Genomic DNA, 17411 nt, shown 5'->3' with positions numbered 1-17411 from the left:
CTTGAGATCCTACTTACGTAGATGATATAGGTACCAAGTAGTTCCCTTATGCTGCATGTGATTCTTTTTTTAGGGACTACCGGTAGATATGTGCGCCGTAATGCTCGTAAGACCGACGGGCTGTTCCGCCGAGGCCGGTTCACAAATATCTATACACAACTTATACGGAATTGTGCATCCGAATGATTGGGCGGGTTTAAGAAGAACGAAAAAAGAAAGAATATTCGAACAAGCTATCGGTGCAGGACCGCGAGCAATCCACTAGGTTTATTCGCACCACCTTCGCGCTATAGCTTGTTTGTGCCTTAGGTGGTGGGTCATGCAGACCGACATTTCTGTTGGACCAGATTGTTTTCGGTTCCGTGCCGAGTCAGTGCCCGAACATTTCTGGAGCCTGGGCTCAACCTACATCGCCGGCATAAGCCCTCAATGCTTAGGATGGCAGGATGGTACCCCCATGGGCAGCTTCAGACCATTATCACCCAACTTACGAAATAGGGAGATGTGCATGAAATGGTGTGGACCTGCTCTTTCGAGGCGCACTCAATGCTAGGGGTTGGGGGGGATAACTTCTCCGTTGGACACCATAGATGAAAAGGGAAAATAAGTAATTCATCTGGGCGAATGGATAAGATGGAGTTGACCAGGGGCACATGTAGCGTTCGCTTCGAGTCGAGTGGCATGCTAGGTTATTGATTCATCCAAACTTCAATTTGCTTTGCCCATGTTCGAGCTTACTGCTAGAAGAATTCCCTCTTGCAGGCTTCTTAGACGAGGAGGACGATGCAGCTGCAGTTTTTTGACCGCGTGTCCCCGTGGAGTGGTGGCGAGCAAATGTGTGCCTGCCACGTTCCTCATCCTGAAGGTCTTTGGCGAGATGCCAATCAAGGTGGCTCTGGAGTGCCTCGGCACCTTCAAGCCTTGCATCGCAGCGCGTACATAGCTCCATGTAGTCTGTGATTGGCTTCGGCTGGTTTTCAATTCGATTCGGCGACGCCTCTACTGTCCGAATCTTGGTTTTATCCGTATCTGCTACGTCGTTGTCATCGTTGGACGACTCCTCGAAACCCGCCTCAGCGTCTCCACCCGACGAACTCTCCTTCTTAGGAAAGAATCGCTGTATACCAGGATTATCAACCCGTCGTTTTTTCTCCGGTCGTTCATGCGTAGATACACCTACCGAACTATCCCGATAGGTCCCTCTTGATTCGCGTGCTTCGTCTCCCTTTAACAGGAATGCGCCTATACCTTTGTTGCCGGTGATCCCGTCCTCAAACCCACCGACGCTCAGGCTTAGATTGGCGCATGGCCAGACCCTACCTTCCTGGATAATCTGGTTCAGTAGGTTCTTGGCGAGTTCGAACAACGTCGCCTCGTCGAGGATCCGCCCTTGGGGAATGCTACTCTGTCGTGAGCGGGTCTGACCCCCTTGACGGTGATGTAGGTTGATCGTCTTTGGCCGCCTCTTGTTCTCGAGAACACCTTCTTCGACCAATCGCGAGAATATGTCTGCGGCAAATATCCGTAACCATTTAACGGCCTGCTCCTGATTATTGATGCTGGGTCTGAAGGATTTGGCGGATAACATAGACTTGATCTGCGTACGGGAGTTGACCTCACTCGAGTCAATGCCACGGATGGTGTTGTAGAGCCAAACTCCAGTATCATCTCCTAACTTGAGCTTCATCTGCTCCACCGGAACAAGCAGCAGATCTTTAATTGCTTCCGTATGGAAGGTGGACACGACCTCGTCGCCAAGCTTGCCCCCTAAATTACGAATTTTAGTAAATTTCATGTCAGATAGGAACCGCTGCACGGCTCGATTCCGTATGACTGTCTGTTGGTTGGGCTTCTTATGACCGGAGCCCAACTTACTGAGCATTTTATTGCCAGCTATGCCCGCCGAACATGTGTATCCCAACTTTTGACGAATCTGGGCGCGGACATCTCGAACGATCTCTGACCCAATAAGGATAGCTACGTCGTCCCAGTCCGGGTCATCTACCTCGGCTTCTGCATCTTCCAGGTCAACGAGAGCATCGGCTTGCCAGTCAAGGGCAGTGACCGGAGGAAGAGGCAGCTTCTCCGTGGGGTCGTCATAAGGAGGAGGGTTGGCGAGTTCAGGAAACCTTTCTAAGAGGATCGAGTGCACATGCTCGGATAGGTCAACAAAGACCTCGTCTACACTCGCTTTCTCGACCTTCTGCATGTTGGGTGGTAAACTTTCCTTGATGATTGCGAGAATTTTTCGTGACTGAAGCCTGTAGGGATCTAAAGAAACCTTGTGAGTTCCAATATGAGATGCTGCGTCGTCATGGTATGCCCATTTCTCGTCACCCTCCTTCCAGGTAGCGACATGCTGAGAGATGAGCTTTGGGCAGAGCTTCTTTGCGTCAGTAATAGTGCAGTGTCGACCTATGCCGAAACTGCGTGCGGGATAGTTGACAGCGATAAGTCCTTGCCTATTAGATGGTAAGTCGAGAGTGGTAGGATGTACACTAAGGGTCGCAGTAAATACCATTGTTGGACAGCTAGAGGTTGATCGTCGGCGATACCTAGGCGTACCATCTCACATTGTGCGTAGAATGCGTCTAAATCGATGTGTGCGATGACACGTAGAGGAGACGAGATAGAGTAAGATGATAATAGGCCTAGTTGCCTGTATGTGAACTGAGACTTCCGGCGACCGGTACCGTGAACCGGCGAAGATGCCTGAAAACGGGGCGAAGACATTCTCGGCAGTATGAATAGCCAGACCACCCCGGTATTTATTAAATCGGGGATTGAAACGGGGACGGGGGATGGTGCCGAGGAGCAGCGGAGCTGTACGACCAGGGAATTGACGGGGTCCTATCCAAATTCATGATCGGAAGACAGGGATATCATGATACCCAACCGAGAAGGAGTTCAACCGGCCCGGTCTCATAAGAAGGATATCCGGAACCGGGGACGAGTGTGGAAGAGGTTCAAAGACCGGATATGGTAACCTTGGAAGTTGATGAAATGGGAAGGATTTGCTCCGAAGAGAAGACGCGTATAGAGAATCGTGGTGGGTCCAAGAGCGCGTTTCCACCAATAGAAATAATAGAAAAGGACATAGCTGCATAATAAGAGTGGGGATATTAGAGTTCGGTGACCCCATCACTAAGCATATAACTTACGTCAGTCGAGTGACACAAATGGCACTTTCTTATTCCCCCTCGTTACCTTCCCTTACCCTCGCTTTCCTATAGGTACCTAAAGCCTTCCCCCTCCTCTATCTTCAGCTCTTTCCCCTTTCCTTGGCTTCCCGTTCCCCCCTTTCCACTTCCTTGGATGCTGATGTCCCAATCCCTTTCATCATCACATTCAATTGGGCGAATAAGGACTCAAATGTCCCTTATTTTTCAGACACTCTTGAGCGAATTGAAACTCTTGATTGGTCCATTCGGTAAGATCGCACACCCATTCTCAATTCCCTCCTTCAGATCTATCACTTTTTGAATTCATGAAATGTGAGTGCGTGTATGTACCTAGATATATATACACAAAAAAACACCCATTCTTCTGTTGAAGAAATGCCATAAATATTCCCGGTTCAAGCATCTCTTTCCGAAAAGCCGATCCCGGAATGTCTAACACGATGTAACTTCATACGATCTGTTGTCGGAACTTCTCGTGCCATCGTTGTTGTGTCATGGTGTATGCCCGCTGTCCATTCGTCGACAAAAGTGAATAATATGATTACCCATCTCCTCTTCCGGGGGCTAACCTTGCGCACCCTGCGCTGTCCATCCAGTTACCATGCCAGCTATATACTTCGTGCAGGAACCCGCATTGAATCTCAGTAACGTCTCAAATATCTCTGGTATCCTTTATAACAGTGTGCGCATCCCTAAGTCCTGTTCGACTTCACTCATCATCTTGTTGGAGGAGAAGGCCCCTGCCCCATGCCAACAGTCCCCTCGATGTAGGATTCATGCGGAAGATCACGGAATACTAATCATCAAGGGCTTACTTTCCCCCTCCTAAGACGGAAAGTCTGACATTGATGCGTTCTAGATTACATGACTAAGCTTGCAGTCATACTTAACCGCGAACCTTTGACGCGGGAGGAGGTGGTTCGCGAACCGTTTTACTCTCCAAGACATGGCTGGATGAAATAGGCGCCAGTGTTCCGTCAAAAAAACAAGATAGCGTAGGGTTGCAACACTGCAAGCGGTCTCGGTTTTGCCCGAATCCTAGACATATTAGGGCCGAACGAGCTGAGTGGCTAACTCACGTCCACCGATACTGAAAGAAGAAATTCTCGATACTTCTCGACACAGTCGAACAACATCCTTCTCGGAGGGTCGTACGTAATGAGGCGGTATGCGATGAACCCTCTATCTGCACGATGGCTGATGAGAAAGGAGTATGTGATATTGAGGGAGGGTGGACTTCAGCATTGTGAATGGTCGGAGCCATGGTGATATAAGATTGCGTTCGGTAATACCACCTTGACTTCGAAATGGTTTCTCCGGACTTAGGAATTAGTAATTGAAGTTAGGCGTCAGTAAATGAGCGATGATTGCAAATCACTAGAATCGTTCTCGCTACGGGAGTAGATCTCGCTGACGATCCCCCAGATAGGATCTCTGCCGTCTCCCGTTTGAGATACCCGTTGCTGCCTGGGAGACTGACAGTTGTAGTAAGTCAACATGCTCACCATCGTCCGAAGCGATTATCCCAGCCTAGTTCACCGTGAGTCCTTAATAGGTAGGTGTAGACATACAATGGGATGCATTCATTCATCACGAAGTGAAACTCGAGTGAGTTCGACGGCAGATCGTAAGAATTCAAAAAGGTTACATGGGAAAGTCAGGAGATATGGAGGTTTGAGAGAGTCCTAATCTCGCATCTTGAGATTTCTAGCCGATAGCCGCTGAGATTTCCCTACAACATGTGGCTACCTACTAAGCTACCCGTAAGATCACCATGTGACACATTTACTTATGGTACTACCGATTCGTTACCTTCCCCCTGGTTTTCGTGAGTAATGAATGTCCCGAACGTGGTAGCCGGTAACGCGCAATGACTGGCAGCCGTCCCTTGCAGATCATCTCTTCCCAATAGGCAACTTTAGTTAGAGAGCCTCCCATGTGGAACCACGGGCTGCAATCCTACCGCGTAGGGCTCGAGCTGCGTTACATAACAAGCACATACAGCCGTGCCTATAGAAATTTTGGGGGCCAAGTTCATACTTAAGGAGTCATGCCAAAATCGAGACTCCGAGTCTCCGATGGCGCAGCCCACTATTGCTACTCAACGTCGAAAGTCGAACCAGGTCGACATGGTGAGTTTCTTTAACGAGTCGAACCCATCCCATTGGTACTGCTCATGTTACTCGAATGTAATCTTATATCAGGCCACGAGTCGATATACCTGCCTGTTGCGAGGCTCGGGCAACCGTTATTTCTGCCAAATTGCGCACTTTGGAAGAAGAAAATTTTAGCTCTGATTTCGGTAGCATTCTTGCCTTCCATCGTAGGTTTCCAGCGGCTGTTAATCACAGAGCTTGAGAAGATCTTCTGCCACGACCGAAGCTATCCAGGCAGTACAGGAGGCGCAGGGTCGATTATACCAGCACCTTTCGCCCGGAGGTGCACTATTTAGTACTCGATTAGCGGGAAATATCCCAAAATTTCTGACAAGATGACCATACTAGGAAAGGAAATCCGGATTAGGTCGACTTCTTTCTGCTCACGAGATCTCGCGCCCATGCGGCTTGACCCACGCTATCACGACTTCGTGCTTTGATAAACCGTAAATGGGGGTCCGATGGCGGTGAGGTTTCGAAGTATCTTTGAATCCCACGCTCCTCTAGGAAGGAGAGAGAGAGTTATGTGACAATTGCCTTATGTTGCCTCGCCATAATTCCAGGATCAGCCTGCATGAAAACGACGTTCTCTCTCCTTGTACTTGCCCTTTTCACGCGGTACCGGCCTGTGCCTATCTCATGCAGTGATATCATGAACCAAGCTGTCGGTAATCCATTCATCGATCGTGTTTCTCGCGTGCTGCCAACCCTGCTGGACGGTAGTTATCCGACAAAAGTGCCTTTCGGCTTCGCCTACACTCCCAGTACCTCTTCCTCGGATTCCTTCGTCAGGGAACGTGCTTGATTCTGACCTAGTCTATAGTCCCATTGGCGAACGATTTGCCTCAAAATCCTTGGCTTCCTGTTTAGCTTGGTGCTTAGCAATATCCAGCGCCGCAGACCGGCCTCGTCCATTCTTCGGCTGGCTCCTGATGACCAAAGAGGGCCATAGTATAACGATGATATTCTTCTCCTTTGTGGGTCTATAGTCGTAACACAGCCCTCATCATCTCTTCAGCAGCTCTTCTTCATACGTCAGGTGCTACAACGATCCTATCATCACCTCGGTTGTCACCGAATGGACGCATTTCTCCAGAAGATGTCGAATATTGAAGGAAATTATATGCGACTTCTGAGGCTCTGCTGCTTCGCTAGGACTCCGGAAATCAGCTTCGAACGATTATTGCTTGTGAATACTCGGCACGATCCGACTTTGGGGCCTCAATACCACAGAATTTATGGTATCACAGCCATGGCATCTTTTCCTATAAGGAGCACGTCGATTCCTGGAGATTTTAGTTGAATTCGGCTGGAAAATCAGACACAATCAGTCTACTTACCTTGCTATTGATTTCCAATCTTTTATTTGACTTCTCAACAAGCTTCAAGTCGTCTTTCTTGAGTATTTCCACTAGGTCAAATTCCAACAAGTTTAACTATATACCTTATAACAATGTAAGTTAAATCATTACATACATCGAGGAGCTTACCTAATGGACAATATAGGGGTAACGGAGAAAACACCCCATCTTCTGGCAGTAGCTGTGGTGCGGGTACTGATAATGATGTACACTACGAAGGCCCTTTCATCTGCTGTGAGTGCGGAGGAGAGCATCAGTTCATATGGGTCAACGTCGAATCAGACGCGAATTGTTTGAACTGCGGCCATATAAAGTGCGGCGAGTGCAAGAAGCCTTGATGAAAATAGAACTTGTATAACGGCATTCCATGTATCTGCAGTGGATGGCCTCAGCAAACACGAGTTGGTGGGTAGGGTTGGATAAAAGGATACCGTTCGTTTGTACTGTTATTGATATGGGCCCTATCTTCATGTTGTTTTATCTTTCCATTTTTGTATTCATCTCTTCCTATTACTGCGTCCCAGAGACCAAGTAATGGAGAACACAATCTTTTCATAGTAGACCTCGAGGATCGAAATTTCAATTTATAACACTGTTCGACTATTTTCTTAAATTACTTTTGTCAAGTTCGAAAGGGAAAAAGAAAGGATATATCTAAATAGTAGGTGGCCATGTCTTACTTACCATTTAAGACATTTGCCCATGGGGATTTGTATTTCGCCGTCCACACCTAAGACTAAGGAAGTTGTATTCCATATGTCTTATACTTTGTATCACCACCAACTTTGAAATATCATTGGTTGAAATATTGTTACAATTAGATGTGTTGGCTAACAAGATGTGGAGAAAATTCATATTTTATCCGCGTAAGGCATATTGGAGTTGACGTGGCAATGGGAGATGTAAGAGGGAAAAAATGATCAAATCTGAACCCCAGATTTGACACCTCATTTAGCTCACCGCCGCGAAGCCGAAAAGGGGTAGCTCCGCGTCCTCAATGCCTTCATGAGTTATCTAATCGGGAATATATTGCAGTGCCACCTCGTCATCCATACTTGTTTGTAGGGTCCGTGCTCGTATCTATTTAGTAGTTGGCACACCGATTACATTAGGCTTATTCATTATGTATCCGTCTCCTTATTCGGACCATGTATTATCGATTACAGGAAGAATTCATAACGCATGCTATCACTATTAAAACTATGAATAACAAAATACCATAACTCAGGATCCCGAAATCCATCGCAAGAGCTTCCCCCGGAACTCTAATGTCTAAAAGGGGGCAAAGGGGTATCAATTGTATTGCGCACGTGAGTCTAAGACCTATTTTCTCTCCCAAGCTCCTTCATCTCAACTCCTGAGCTGTCTTTCATCGCGATATCAGTAAGGTTGTAACGAGCTAGGATATTATCTAGCACATAACCCATGGGATAGAAACCATCGTAACTCTCGTGGTTCACACAAGGTGACCTTCGAATCGGAAGGATCCAATCGAAAACGTTAGTTCCCATCACAGTTTTCCAGTTTCGCCACATCCCGAGATCCCATGGATTCTCCCCAGGCGCCGTCTTAAGGATAGCAAAAGTACGAGTAGCCAAGTCGTCTCGAGCAAATGGAAGAGGGTTCGGTTGTGGTTCCGAGCCATTACTCCTAATCGATATAGTCCTCGTCATTCCATTATACCATCCATTTGGGAGTGGATTTGGCTTGGAGAGAGGATAAGTGACCACATTGAACTTATCCGTGGATTGGGTACCGCGAGGTACGCGAACGGCTAATTGATAGACCTTGGACCGAGATCCCAGCATATCGACATTAGTCATGTTGAGGGATATGTATCGCATTGACGTTACAGTCATTAGAAAGGTGAAGAGCCCGAAAAATGCAGCCAAGACAATGGCAGGTATAAAGTGGGGGTCAATGGATGATCCCTCATTAACTTGTTTGCGAAGACTCGAAGCTACGGCGCCCAGAACAAGAGCGCAATAGCAAGCAGTATACGTGGTAAACTGCACGAAGAACTTGAAAGCTGTTATTTGTTAGCAAATCCTAGCTACTCCTGAACAGGGCAAAGTCTTACAGTTCTCCCCTATCATGCCGCCAACCCACGGACAGTAGTGGTCCATGCGATACACACAGCGATCGATCTCGCTACTGTGATGGGCGCGGTCCGCTTTCCAATTCGAACATTCGGAACACCATTTCGGCCGACCGTCGTTCTCACAAACGAAGACATCCTTGGTATAGAATTGCTCTAAACCAGGACTGTCTGGATCGGGGTCGGGACTGCCATAGTAACGTTGACTCTCGATATCGCTACCCCTATTCCCTTGCTTTCGCCTTTCTTTTGCCCTTTCCCTCCGTTGTATTGCTTGTGGTCCGAGAGGAGAAATACCGGGATCGAGTAGGACGGTCGTGACGGCTCTAAGATAGGTCGATACCATCAACAGGAGAAACAGGAAGTATAGAACTAGGATGGCTATGGCCGTGCCAACTTCGCCTCGCTGATTGATGAGAAACCTCGCTACAGTACCGGATTATTAATTGTTTGTGTAAGTTGGGTTGGAATGTAAGACTAAAACTTACAGCACGCTCGCCCGACGAGAGCGTAAGTAGCATAGCTCACAGAGGCGATGAGAATCAAGGGTATGATGCGTGTAGTCCAGCGCGTCGCAGGTCTAGTGCTTTCAATGACGGGCATCTCCTACGCATCCTGTTGACAGAACCCCCCCTCTCTTGCTTTCTCTCCCTATGGTGTAAGCGGCAGTGACCGGTAGTTCCGGGCTAAATAGAGAGAGAGAGGCGTTCATGGGCCGGGGCGGCCGAGTCGACGCGGGATAAAGGGGGGAGGTGTTCGTAGTTAGTTGGTTCGGGGTTGCATCAAGATTGGCGTCGCGGATCTGAATGGGGAATGGAGAATGGAGAATTGAAAATGAACGGAATGAACATAATAATTACCGACGTCAAGCGTCAAGGAACAAGGGACAAGGGGATTTGAATTGTGGAGATCGGAATCTTAACTTGCGTGATGCTTGCTATTAATAGCCCTCAACTATTACTATATTAAGTAATCAATGACGTGGTCTGTGCTACGATATACGAATCTCTATTTGTTAATCTGAGGTACATCCATTTGTATAGAGAATTAGTCACATAAACATGTACATACGATAGCCTCTTCATGATCCAAAATATTCACCTCAAAACCAACAGGAAAAAATGGTATCGATAATCTAGGAACGTAGGCATAAACGAGTATATGTATGTTAAAGGTATCTAGATCCTGTGTAAGTGGCCGAAGTCTATCAACGGATAAACAGCATAGCCATTCTAATAACAATTTTCCCTATTCTCTATTCCTATCTTTCCATCCGTCCTTCTTGTTGGGTATACGCGAGTGAAAACCATCTTTACCATTCCACAAAACGCCAGGTCATAGGTGCCCCCTTCATCGTCTTTCATATACATTCGTACACAGTGCTTTCAGTACTTTCCATCACACTCAAAATAGCGCAACACCAACCACCGATGCCAACGCCACCACCATCCCCAACCCCGCCGGAGTAACTCGCGGACTTCCACTGGGCACCGACTCAATATAAGTCTTGTTCATAGCAACCCTCAGCACATCCCGAGTAACCCCACCACTCGCAATCTGATGCAGCTGATCGGTAAACGTAGCGAGGATATTAGTACTGCGACCGTCGGGGCAAAACACGACTTCCCATCCACCTCCGCTGGGTATGATAAACGTGGAGGTCTGGTCGTCAAACGCGTAGCTGTACGCGTCGGGGCACATAGCCTTAGCGTTATACGAGTACTGGCTCGGCTCGCAGACCCATGGGTCGTCGTACTGGCCCGTGCAGCAATCTTCCGGTGCATTGTTCGCCGCGCACGCGCTCTTGCACGGATCAAATACTGGTCGCTGTATTGTGTCGTCCGGATACGGGTATACTCCGTCTCCGGGCTTCTCCGGCGGGAAGGCCTGGAGATCCCAGGGACACCAGTTGGTTAGATCGCCGTTGGACTGAATATCCTCATACGGCATGGGGTAAGTTGAGTTGGTGTAAGTCAGCCCAGTCTTACTGAAGGCAGCGAGATACCCGGTAGTTCCGATACATGAGGGATTGACTAGGTTCGGTGGAATATAGGTTGTGTTGTCCGCTGGGTGATAGACTACCCCTATAGGTAGGTTGTAGCCATCAACGAGCGAAATGTCGTAGAATGTCTGCCTGCCCGTTGTGCCGCCAGCAAGATTAAACTCAGCCAGAGTAACAGGCACAGCACCCTATTTTGTTATTAGGGATGATATAATAGCCTTTTACAGAGCGTCGAACTTACACCATACTCGCAATCCAATTTTCCGAAGCAGTCTCCAGTCAAGCACGTCGCCGTGTCTCCGTCGGTAGTGCAATTTGTGCGACCCCAGATTCTGCCCTGCCAAGTTGGACCGACGGTTTGGGATTTGGTCTCGCCGGGCCCGAGTTCAAATCCATGCGAATCAGGAGGATCTCCATGTTGAGTCCCGATTCCAGGCCAGAGTGTATCGCCGCAGTTATTTGTGATAATGAGCGGGATTGCATTTTCGCGTTTTGTTAGAGGACGACCCGTCCCCTGATATTGTTTGTTGGTACCTAGGTAGTCAAAAGCGTATAGCTCATGGTTACTAGGGTACACGATGGCATTGGCCTGTAGAATTTGCGATGTTACGGCAAGAGCTGATATAAATGACGTCTTCTTACTCATAAGAATGGGTCGATAGTCGCATTGCCGTAGTCGTCGACGCATCGTGTCTCGATATCGCGCTTGTGTACGACGGTTCCGTCTAATTCGGGTGTATACGGTGGATTCGTACCTAGGTATGCTGGAATAGAAAGACGGAATGGCACGCCACAGAAGTTGAATCCTGAGAGTGAGTTCTAACGGGTACCCAAGTAGCTCATCATCCGTCAAAAGTTATCTGATAGTCTCAAATAATTGCTAGGCGCTGTTGGATGATTGCGGTTGTACTCTGATTTACTTCTCTGAAATCCGGGTTGATAAACAGTTGGTGTGAATCTCTTTAGATGAATAGGGAGTCACCTTTTCTGAAGGACTTTAATACCAACTTGTATCTTTATTCAGCGTAGAACCTAGGTTTTGTAGCTGGTGACGTATAGCACCAAACAAGAAATGGACACCCCACGAGGATCCCTGTGTTGATATAGGCTCTCAATGGACAGGAATCCGGGGTTCAAGCAGGAACAAAATTCACAAAGAGGGATCAAGGTCAGGTATATAAATATTTAATAATGTTAATGTGAAATAAAGGTCAATGTATCCTGGAATTTTGATGTGGAGTGGTAATAGGAATGGTATAGATGCCTTCAAGGAGGTCTACCGATGATGATTGAAGCCATGATGGGCAAGTCTGTTATCTACTTAATTATTACTTGCTGCGAGTAAGAAGTGATATAAAGGATAAAAGGTAGAGCCTTCGCTCAATTAGGGTTGCTCTGGATCGACGCTGGGCACCTTGAATTGATCGTTTGGAGGGGGGAAGAGCGATGACGCAGTTGCGACTGGCTACCAGGGGTATCAACCCCCCCCTTGTCCATCCCTTCCTACTGGTATATTTTAGCTTCCAACCTTGTTCCTGATTGACAACCTCTTTTCACGTGATGCGTTTATGATGTCGATTGGGTACATGCACAAGTGCTGTTACTATATAATCATCATCACAAACATAATGAACGATACCATCATAGTCGAGAACTATATTTTACTGAATTTGCAAGTTGTCTGTATGCGGATAGCAAGATATATAAAAAAAATCCCTATCCATGCAACCGGCTATCCACCATCAACCACTCAAAAATGCCATTCATATCGCTTTGATTAAATCTCTTCAAATTCTGCAAGTGCCCAAAAAGCCAATTAGCAGAAATATGTATCTTTCTTTCCTCCTGGTATCGTGAGATCGTCTATTAGTCCGAAAAGTCGTTGCTCTTTTTTTTAGTAGAGGTATCATCGAAACGTCAAGCAAAGCAACACAACGGATAAAGACGTTAGTAAAGAGGACGCCACCCGCAAATAAACCATCTCGCTCCCTTCATTGCCAATCTTTATCTGAATCTCGATCGGCAACGGCCCATAACCTCACCCTGGCAGACCAGCTCAGCACTAAATTCTGATCCGTCGAGGGTAAGGTAGATATCGAAGTACACCCTGTAGAATGTGCCTTGAGGTGTATCCATGCGTTCGAAGTCCTTCTCGAGGTTCTTGCGTGAGAGATCCGATGTTAAGGTGACGACCTCCTTTATACCTGTGAAATTTGTTAGCTATGGGTTGACCTAGATATAAATTCATCTCTTGGTTAGGCAACTTACGTGGATCCTTGGTATACTCGGGACAGACATCGTCATCGCAGGCGTAGAGAATATCCTCGTACATGAGCGTAGCACCGGGAGCCACCTGTCTGAAAAATGAGACCTTGACAGGCTCGCCGATCTTGACTTTCTGGCCCTTTTGCACGAATATTTGCCGAGTGAATTTGCATCGGTCCTTGCCATCAAGCGACGGTACGCGATATGCCTCAGGGTGATAACCTTCCTTAAAGGGTTGTAAAGTTGCCATGAGGTAGTGGCGACGGGCAACACGATGCGTGATAACTCTCTCGGTAATACCAGCGGTGACTGCACCTTTCACGATAGCGGCGACGGAATCCATAGGTCGGACAACCTTGGACTGGAATTGAGGAGGGACGTGCAGCTTGATTTGTTGGAACAGGTATTCTGAAGCACCGAAACCACCGACGACCAAAATGTTTTGTAGCGTTCGGTTTTGTGCTTGGATGGCGATAATCTGGTTTCGCACAAGTTCCAGAATTCGGTTCACGACGGGCTCGAAGCATTGCAAGATTTCCTCATTAGTGAAAGTCATGTAACCTTCCTCAATACCAGCCTCGGGGAATTCAGCCTCAATACCAACGTCGACAGCCCACTTCTGGCCGTTATTCCTAAAATCGGCCTTGATTCGGTTCTCAAAGTCCATGATACATTTGGCATATACACGGCCGGCGGTCTTGGATCCATCGGGAAGCTTCATCTTGCGGATCTTTGTTCGAAGGATATTACTAAAATTCCTGTTTAGAGCTGTGGAACCGCAAGAGTCACCAGAGCCGGCCGTGCATTCCGCAACGGTGAATGGGTTTTCGTCTTCGACCTCATAAGCGATCAAATCGACGGTACCACCACCGCAGTCAACAATGAGGATGGCGTCGTGGACCTTCAAGTTAAGTAGGCCAGTCTTGGCACAGAAAAGCGACGCGGCCTCAGGCTCACTGACGAGAGTCAATCTGTTGTCGTTCTCATCTCTTAAGAAACCAGCCTGTATAGCAGCGGCTCTCGTGGCAGCCTTGCCCGCATCGTTCCAAATGGCCGGTACTGTCAGGTAATACCGAATGTTCCGTTCCTCTCGGTTGAATACCTCGCCCAATGTCTTTTGCAGAGCTGTGCGCATGGCCTGTCTCAGCTTGAACAAGTAGTCTGCAGCTACATCAATCTCCGACTTTCCAGGTGGTAGGGGCGGTAGGTTGATGGGATCGATATAAGTGTTCCCGGACAGCATAAGCTGGAGCTTAAACCATTCAACCTTTTGTACACCTGGCTTCGGGTATCCCGTCGGCGCAAGCGCATCTGCAATATCGGGACCCCATCCAACAACCTTTTGGTACTGATCATAGTACAGAACAGTAGGAATCTGTTCAATATCAATAACTGTAATATTGCAATCAAATCGCAACCTTCTTATTTCTTACCTTTTGCTTCGTGTACGATCCAGCACCAGGCCATTCCGTAATTATGTCCTCCTTGGCTTCGTTGTTGGTCGCAAAGGCGAAAGCGACACCGGAGAAGGTGGTACCCTATATTTTGTAAATTAGTCGAGTGCGCCAATGCGGAGAAAAGTCAATTCATTGTCAAGAAAATAGTAACATACAAAATCGATTCCGACAATAAGCTGCGCCTTACTGCGGCTATTGCCTTCGACTTCGGCAGCCGGTCGGCCGTAAGGCTGCATCGCGTTGGTTGGTTGAGGAGCCGGAGCAGGCGGTGGGTAACCAGCGTATCCAGGCGGGCCACCAGGAACACCCGGAGGAGGTTGCGCACCAGGCTGAACGTGCATTTGAGGAGGATATCCTGAGACGGGAGCACCGGTGTTGATGGGAGGAGGGCCGCCAACCATTTGCGATGGCGGGGTTCGTGCTTGGCCTGTAGTTAAAGGACTCGTCCTGCCGACGGGTGGTTGTGGTCCGGGTTGAAAGTTGGATGTGTAACTAGGCGGACGAGGTCCAGCGCCGGGATGGTTCATTATTGGGAGACTCGTCTGGGACGAGGAGGCTGTTATAGAGGAAGGATGGCCGGGATAAGGATGGGGCTGGGCCTGTGGGAACTGCTGCGCTACCTGGGTAGGAGGGGTCGAAGTCGGGGTCGAGGTAGAAGGCCGCTGAAGATCGGGCGAGCTAGAGGGAATGCTGGCGGTAGATTTCCGTTTACCTAGTCCTAGGCCCTTGAACCGAGAATTCAATGAATTCATAAGGAAGTCGAGGAATTGGGAGGGGAGAAAAGAAGAAGAAAAGGAGAAAAGAGAAGGAAGGTCAAAGAAGGGTGGGAAGGGACTTTGTTGTTCCAGCTGCAGCGGATTTGATTGATGTGGGATTCACACACACTGCACTTGCTGCTCCTACTACGGCTGCTGATGCCCAGGTACTAGGTTATGTTACTAGGCAGGTAGGTAGTGAGTGGTAAGGCAGGCTGTGTGGTGGGCTGGGTCAAGCTGGGCTGGGCAAGGGGAACTAGGTAAGGTACGGTTGCCGCTCTGACAATCCCTAAAGAAAGAAACGGAACGACGAAGGCAATCAAGAGCGGGAAAAAAATAGAAGGCGCCAGGTCGGGTTTGTTTGCCCACGAAGTCAGAAAAGCGAAACAAGAAGAGGGGCCACCGGTGTGTTCTTGTTGCTTGTTGCTGCTGCTACCGCTACCGCCGCTACCCACGTAGGTCTTCCAGGTAGAGGCGTAGGATAACAGAATAGCGTGGTCCCTTGTCTAGGTCTATTCCCTTGGCCTGAGCTAAGGCAATGCCTAACCGAAGAAAACGTGGGTTTGACCGCGCGCTATGCCGTAGCATGTATTGTAGTGTACATACAATGCGATCCTAAGCAGTGTAATCGGGAAGCAAGCTGGGTAAGGTCGTATTCTAGATTCAAAAATGGGATGTACCTGTACAAAGTAACAATCCTGTCAGAAAAGAAAACTTAAGTCCTGGATGTTCAATCGTCTGTGTGTCTTTTGCTGCAGCGTTGCGCGAGAAAGGTTCCTTCGGACTACTTAGATACAATGTAGGACTTGGATTAATAAAGAGAGGGCGGGACGGGCTTGAATGGCTCGTGCTTGTGAATGGGGTCCAGTAGTCCAGTAACCCTGGAGGTAAGAAAATAGTAGGCTGTGGACATTACAAAATGTACGTACTTTTGGTACAGTGAGCTAGGATTCGATCAATCACAGCTCGTTCCGTGAAACACCCAGTTCCCAGTTTGCAGTTTGTTCTCTTCGATTCCACTGTGGCTGATGGGGAGCTGACCGCGCTAGATGCAAGCTGGGCAGTGTTAGTCAAAACATGTATGGGTCAAGTTTGAGATTGTGTGTATGATGTATGTAATGTAAGTGAAATATGCGGTAAGGTACCCATTGATAGGAATTCCAGGGTTAATAATAAGGCTGAAGGGGAAGTTTGTTAACGCCCTCGAAGAAGAAAAAAAAAACTAATAAAACAAAATAAAAAAGGACGGGAAAGTCCTAGACTCGAAAAAGGAGGGGAAACGTACAGTACGTAGTAGTAGTGTTATGCAGGTTAAGTGGGTAAGGCAGGAGCCAGTCCTCCAGAGAGATGAGAGATGAGACGATGAGACGGCGCGACAATGCGACGTGTGGGGCAATAAACTCTTTAAACTCTTCGAGGATTTGATTGTGGCAACCCGGCACAGCACATGTATGTACCGCATTAAGTACCCTGGTACTTGGTAGGACTAAGTACCTAGGTAGCCTATAATCCTATTAGAATCTCCAGATATTCTAATTCGATGATTTCCAACTTTTTTTCTCTTTTCTTCTTCTCACAGGTTTGTCGTCACTGTTTCAAGGACTCATGTTCAAACATAAATTTTTATGTGTGTTGATAGGGCATTTGTTACGAAGGGTCGCAATGGAATACCCAATAAGAGCTGTATCTTACCAGATGGTTTTAGACCGGTAAGCGCTTTGCTAAGTTGGTCGATATCTAGGAAGTACTAGGAGAGGAGAGAGATAACCGTGGAGTAGGTATCCAGGATGCGATCCCAGTCGTGGCAATCCCTAGTCCACGTGAAGCATTCGTATGAACAGGAGGGGATAACTAATAAGAATGGATAGCGAACGTTTATTTTACGAAGTTACCAATGACGAAAGGAACACTCGTAAGGCAAAGAGATAATACGAGATGATGGAAACGGTTTGGCGTTTCCTTAGATAGGTAGATAATTACGATATATATGCGCCGGAACGAACGTCCAAGACAAGCGACGCTTCGGATGTAATTGACAATAATTGCATTATATAAACAGACTGTTATAAAATTAAAGGAATAGTATCTTTAAAGACAATGGCGATAGCGACTATCAGAGTTTAGATATCACTGAA

The 17411-nt window shown here is 47.7% G+C and overlaps 4 protein-coding genes across 4 annotated transcripts; all 4 read right to left on the bottom strand.

Annotated features, from left to right (window-relative positions):
- Positions 1 to 141: 141 nt before the first annotated feature.
- F4822DRAFT_125871 (sister chromatid cohesion protein Eso1) lies at positions 142 to 3197 on the bottom strand. The gene is made up of 2 exons (XM_051452633.1): positions 2519 to 3197; positions 142 to 2462 (listed from the first exon to the last, which is right to left on the bottom strand). Exons 1-2 carry the CDS (start codon positions 2731 to 2733, stop codon positions 698 to 700), a joined length of 1980 nt encoding a protein of 659 aa, XP_051318102.1. The 5' UTR covers positions 2734 to 3197; the 3' UTR covers positions 142 to 697.
- Positions 3198 to 7606: 4409 nt separating this feature from the next.
- F4822DRAFT_125620 (zf-DHHC-domain-containing protein) lies at positions 7607 to 9501 on the bottom strand. Its single transcript, XM_051452632.1, has 3 exons — positions 9286 to 9501; positions 8780 to 9223; positions 7607 to 8728 (listed from the first exon to the last, which is right to left on the bottom strand). The coding sequence occupies exons 1-3, from the start codon at positions 9398 to 9400 to the stop codon at positions 8016 to 8018; spliced, it is 1272 nt and encodes a 423-aa protein (XP_051318101.1). The 5' UTR covers positions 9401 to 9501; the 3' UTR covers positions 7607 to 8015.
- A 434-nt stretch (positions 9502 to 9935) lies between these two features.
- F4822DRAFT_125536 (thaumatin family protein) lies at positions 9936 to 11927 on the bottom strand. The gene is made up of 2 exons (XM_051452630.1): positions 11041 to 11927; positions 9936 to 10987 (listed from the first exon to the last, which is right to left on the bottom strand). The coding sequence occupies exons 1-2, from the start codon at positions 11485 to 11487 to the stop codon at positions 10202 to 10204; spliced, it is 1233 nt and encodes a 410-aa protein (XP_051318100.1). The 5' UTR covers positions 11488 to 11927; the 3' UTR covers positions 9936 to 10201.
- A 764-nt stretch (positions 11928 to 12691) lies between these two features.
- On the bottom strand, positions 12692 to 15606 carry F4822DRAFT_125540 (actin-like ATPase domain-containing protein). The gene is made up of 4 exons (XM_051452631.1): positions 14677 to 15606; positions 14498 to 14602; positions 13068 to 14439; positions 12692 to 13003 (listed from the first exon to the last, which is right to left on the bottom strand). The coding sequence occupies exons 1-4, from the start codon at positions 15271 to 15273 to the stop codon at positions 12804 to 12806; spliced, it is 2274 nt and encodes a 757-aa protein (XP_051318099.1). The 5' UTR covers positions 15274 to 15606; the 3' UTR covers positions 12692 to 12803.
- Positions 15607 to 17411: the final 1805 nt, after the last annotated feature.

Source organism: Hypoxylon trugodes (assembly GCF_022578975.1).
Source record: "Hypoxylon trugodes strain CBS 135444 unplaced genomic scaffold F4822scaffold_2, whole genome shotgun sequence".
NCBI classification, from domain to species: domain Eukaryota; kingdom Fungi; phylum Ascomycota; class Sordariomycetes; order Xylariales; family Hypoxylaceae; genus Hypoxylon; species Hypoxylon trugodes.
Note: the sequence above shows the minus strand (reverse complement) of the source record. Positions and strands in the feature narration are given on the sequence as shown.